Raw genomic sequence first — 5,416 nt, forward strand, 5'->3', positions numbered from 1 at the left:
TCTGCTTGACCGGTTAAAACAATGATGAACTGGGGTATGAAGTTGTTAATTGTCCACAATAAAATTAAGTAACAACATGTGGATGACTGCATGATCATTATCATAGTGAGGATGAGCTATCAATTGTCATAAGTCTTTTATCCTTACTAGTTCCTATAACAAATGATGGACCCATGCTTCTCTCATATCCGTATCTCATAAATATCAAGTTGACCTTGTTCTTTACAAGCTACGGTACTTGCTCGGGGACGAGCAAGACTTAAGCTTGGGTAGTTGATGAGTCCAATTTACGTGATAATTTTGATAGTTATTTCGTGCCTACATGGTAGGTTTTATAGAATTTTACCGCGTTCGTGCACCTCTTTTTGTTGATATTCCTCAGGTGATGCCTTTTAGACCATTTAGCACTTTATGCAAGAAATCCTAGGAAATTGTAGTGGAATCACATATTTAATGTGATAATCACCTACCATAAAAGAATCAAGCAAGGAGGCCAAAGGAGGGGGAGTCGAAGTGCTTCCAGAGCCAAAGACGATGTTCCATACGATCGCGCCCGCTTGTATGGGTGGTTGTATGAGGTGCCAACGCCGTCGCCTGATCAACTACTTCCACCCCGTGAAATTGGATTAGGGATCAGACACCCAGAGAGACCAGGAACTCGTCCAGAAGGAAGAACCCTAGCCTCCGGACTCCATCCAGAGGAGGGATTGTCAAGAAGGAGGCCATCTTCATCACCAAGCACAAGGCGGTGCCAACGCCGTCGCCTGATCAACTACTTCCACCCCGTGAAATTGGATTAGGGATCAGACACCCAGAGAGACCAGGAACTCGTCCAGAAGGAAGAACCCTAGCCTCCGGACTCCATCCAGAGGAGGGATTGTCAAGAAGGAGGCCATCTTCATCACCAAGCACAAGGCGGCTACAACATCACCACCACTGTCATCGTCAGCATCATCATCATCACCACTATCATCATCATCATCATCATCATCATCCACATCCTTATCATTGTAATATCAGGAACCCTAGTGGATTGTCTTGTGTATTATTCGTATCATTCATTCATGTTTGTCATCATCCCCATCATGATGTTTGTTGTTTCCATGTGTGAGTAGACCTCTAGTTCTCGGGGATATGGATGAACCTTGGTATATGTATAGGATTTCTATCGCTATTTTCGATATGAGATCCTCTATTGAATGCTTAGTTTAATAACTTCATGAATGTTGTGAAGGGGCCCCACTCAGCATTATTGCCTTATGGCCATGAAGTATATCAGTATCGTTGTAAAGGGGTAGGATGTGAAGGTAATTCCAGGTGACATCAAAAACCTTTACTCTTAACATTTGCAATTGATAGGGGAATTATGGAGAACCCTTAAAGAGGTCGTGTCCACGGGATAAACCCTTAATTATCATAGTTGTAACCCTCTGAGGGTGGCATGCATGGCATGAAGTATGCTTCGAGTAGAATGTGTTCTGTACCCGGCTCCTCCCAGCATAATTGTCAAGAATGACTCAAGTATCATTACCATGCTATGCCCACTCATAGGTTGCGTTAGAAACATACCAACGGGGGTTCTGGACTCCCTGAGAACACCTTACTCCTTTGTTATTTCATCAGTCACTTCAGCTATTGTTTCCTTATTGCTTTTATGTTATTTACTCTAAAGCTTGTTTCGCAACTTCATTGTAATTTACTTCCGCCCTCACTTTGTTTGGAGTCTACAATTATTTGCGGACACAAATCTACAATTCCTTACAAGAGGCAAAAGTATGTTTCCCGTGCTTCCTATGGGATCGATACTCTTACTTCAAAATGGCTACAACTAAACCTTGTGCACTTCCAAGTTATCATGGACATACTGACCCGACGCCGAAAGTACCTCTTTGAAATAACGGGTAGCGTATCAAAATAGTTGCGCATCAACCTCTCGTGTGCCTCAATCCATTCTCTCCGGATGAACTCACGTTCAAACACGGAACCGCCGTGCTTAGGCTTCTTCTCTTGTGCACCGCCACTAGCATAACAATTTACTCATCCGACGAGGAATCGTCCATGAAAGAGGAGTCGCACGAGCTCATCTACAATGCGGAAATCACCATCAAACAACATCTTCATGCCCGATAAAAAAAACCTCCAAGTTTGCACGATTTTTTACCTTGTGGAAATTTGCTCGAACATGTTGCGGGCGAGGTGGAAGCAACCGCCCAGCGGCGGGTCAGAGCCGGGGTGGCGGCTGCAGACTGCAAGTGGCGGGTGGGTGGCGGCTGTAGACGGCCTCTGGACGGCCGCGTGGCTACCAAAGGACTCCGCTCGCGGCGACGCATCGACAAAGGCAACAACCGAGAAACCGCCGGCTCAGCCGGTTGCGGTGGTCGCGCCACAACCCCTTTTAGCTCTGGCGACTGGCAACTGCTACAAGAAGGTGTTCGAGATCTTCTACAACCATTACGGCCGCCGGAGCTCCGACGAAATTGTAAATCGGCGCGCGGTCGCCAGCGGGGCGAAATCAAATCGGCGTCCGCTATGGTGGCTACGATGGCAGACATAGGCGGTGGGGGTGCGTCGAGGTCAGGGACGTGCAAACGAGCGACCGTTTTCGTGCAAAAATCACCTACGAAGGCGGGGGGAGGGGAGGTGAAGGATGGGACGGGCAGAAGTGAAATGAATGCCGGTTTGGCGTTGGCGTGGGACCAACCGTTTTACATCACTTGAAGGAGGTAATGTATTTTTTTTACACTACATCATCTATTAGACTAGCATTTTTAGTCCTTAAAAGTATAAAAAGTAGTTATTTATGCATCTACATCATCTATTGAAGATGCTTTAGGAGGCTCCCTTTCCCTCTCCACCACACCTTCACTCGCGAGTCTGCCTGGGGAAGCAGAACTGCAGAAGAGAGAGACAGATAGAAGGTGCAGGGCAAGACTGGTTCGCACCACGTGGCACTCTAGCGGACATCAGTTCTAAGTATGAGCAAGAAAGTTGGCACCACGGATATTTGGAGTTTTGCACACCTACACCCATCAATCCCGGTTAAAGTTGTCGTTGATTATAGGAGCATTAAGCAACACGACAAGAAAAGAAACAAATCATTCAATCAACCAGCTGGTGCATGGACTTGCACACTCTCTTTCCCCAACAATCTCGCTAGATTCGGGGATCGCGCACTGGACACAATACTCTTCCCCCCTCACTCTATCTACGCACGCGAAAATCTCTCACACTCTCACAGTACCAAACCAGGCTCAAGAAGCATGGAGCAGAATCCTCTCAAGATGCTACGTCTACGTACTGTAGCCGTGGCCGCCGCCTTGCTGCTGCTGCTGTCCTCCCCCGCCCCGACCTCCCAGCTCAGCCTCGGCGCCACATTTGGCGTCTGGATCAATGGCGCCGCGCCGCCACCGCCTCCTCCCGGCTCCGCCTCGCTGGGGCCCTCCTCGACGCAGATCCAAGGCGGCGGGCAAGAATACACGGCGCTGCAGGCGCTGAAGGCGGCCATCTTTGAGGACCCCCGCGGCGCGCTGTCGTCCTGGCAGGGGCCAAATGTCTGCGCCTACAGGGGCGTCTACTGCTCCGCGCCGCCCGCTGGCGCGGCGGCGGCGGGCGCGGTGGTCGCCGGCATTGACCTCAACCATGCGAGCCTCAAGGGCACGCTCCCGGCCGCCCTCTCCCTCCTCTCCCACCTCACGTTCCTCCACCTTAACAGCAACCGCCTCGCCGGCGCCGTTCCAGACACGCTCGGGGACCTGCAGTACCTCACCGAACTGGACCTGAGCAACAACCTGTTCTCCGGGCCCTTCCCCGCGGCCACATTGCTTATACCGTCGCTGGTCTACCTCGACCTGCGGTTCAACGGCTTCTCCGGCGAGCTCCCTAACGAGGTCTTCGCCAAGAACCTGGACGCGCTCTTCCTCAACAACAACCAGTTCGACGGCCAGATCCCGGAGACGTTGTGGTCCTCACCGGCGACGGTGATCACCCTGGCGAACAACCGCCTGACGGGGCCCGTCCCGACGGCTTACGGCTACGGCGGCAGGGTCCGTGAGTTGCTGTTCCTCAACAACAAGCTGACCGGCTGCGTCCCGGAGGCCCTGGGGTTCCTGCCTTACATCGAGGTGCTTGACCTCAGCAACAACCTGCTGTCGGGCCACCTGCCGAGCACGCTGTCGTGCCTCTCCGGCATCGAGGTGCTCAACATCGCGCACAACCAGTTCACCGGCGAGCTGCCGGAGCTGGTGTGCGACCTGAGGCGGATCACGAACCTGTCGGTCTCCTTCAACTTCTTTTCCGGGATCAGCGAGGATTGCGACCGGCTGGCGGGGCGGAGCGTCTTCGACTTTGCGGGCAACTGCGTCCCGGGGCGGGGCATGCAACGGCCGCAGCCCGAGTGCGACGACGCGCCGGGGGACGTCGGGCTCAGCTGCCTGCGCATCCCGGGGTCGCGCCCTGTTGCGTGCGCCGAGGCCGCGGTGTCCATCGGCATCGGCGTGACCTTCGGCGGCGGGCTGCCGTTTGGGATGTCAGGCGGCGGCGCCGGTGTCACGGTCACCGTCCCCTGATCGTACCAAGCGGGCCGGGCATGTACTTTTTTTGGGTTCATTAATTAGCCTTCTTTCTTGGCAGAGCGCCTGGATCATTACGTGATGGTGGTAATCGGTTACAGTAGTTTTTGGCTGGTTAATCCGCTCTGACATACTCCCTCCGTCCCATAATATAAGACGATTATGGGACAGAGGGAGTACATTTTTGCATGCCTAAATTAACCAGGCAGTGGGTAAGTGCATGTACTAGAGTTTTTTCTAAACCCGTAGTAATCTGAAACCTCATATTTCAATGCCTGAGCACCAAGTAATTCAGCTTCTAGAAACCACATTGTTTCTCAGTTTAGTTCGAAAAACACCGAGCTGCCAAAGCGCAACAGGGTGAACCCGTGATGCTTTTGCTCGGTGACGAGACTGGCGCCCGATTGTGATGTGCTCGCGGGCCTGCTTACTTTTGAGCTGGAAGAGGAGGGATTTCACAATGAGTTGAGACTGGAATTAATGGCTCCTCCTTGAATGCAGAGCTGGTGGATGCAACCACCAGCAGGGAGATGGGCCATTGCCGGCCGTGGAGGATGCTCGGATGTCGGGCCATGTGACGTGCTGCCCTTCTCTTTCTCGTGCACTCGTACGCGTACTCGTAGTAAATCGGATCAGCTGTTTGGCTTCGCAATTCACGCCAGCAGCACGTATTCCGCTGTTTGTGCGCGCTTTGGGTTCTGTTCCAAAACGCCCGCTTGATTTTATTTGATTTGATGTGCCTTGAAGTACTGCAATCACCCTTCGCCGTGTTATTTTTACAAATGACCCCTGGGTCATCTTATTTGGCTCATTGATCCTCCCAAAAACTTATTTAGTCGTCTGAACCC

The 5,416-nt window shown here is 52.0% G+C and overlaps 1 protein-coding gene across 1 annotated transcript; it reads left to right on the forward strand.

Moving 5' to 3' along the window:
* The first annotated feature begins 3,104 nt into the window (after window positions 1-3,104).
* On the forward strand, window positions 3,105-4,854 carry LOC123115612 (leucine-rich repeat extensin-like protein 6). Its single transcript, XM_044536732.1, has one exon. It carries the CDS (start codon window positions 3,261-3,263, stop codon window positions 4,563-4,565), a length of 1,305 nt encoding a protein of 434 aa, XP_044392667.1. The 5' UTR covers window positions 3,105-3,260; the 3' UTR covers window positions 4,566-4,854.
* Window positions 4,855-5,416: the final 562 nt, after the last annotated feature.

This window comes from Triticum aestivum, chromosome 1B (assembly GCF_018294505.1).
Source record: "Triticum aestivum cultivar Chinese Spring chromosome 1B, IWGSC CS RefSeq v2.1, whole genome shotgun sequence".
Taxonomy (NCBI): domain Eukaryota; kingdom Viridiplantae; phylum Streptophyta; class Magnoliopsida; order Poales; family Poaceae; genus Triticum; species Triticum aestivum.

Coding starts and splice junctions, on each gene's coding strand:
- LOC123115612 (XM_044536732.1), top strand. CDS start 3,261: ATGGAGCAGAATCCTCTCAAGATGCTACGTCTACGTACTGTAGCCGTG.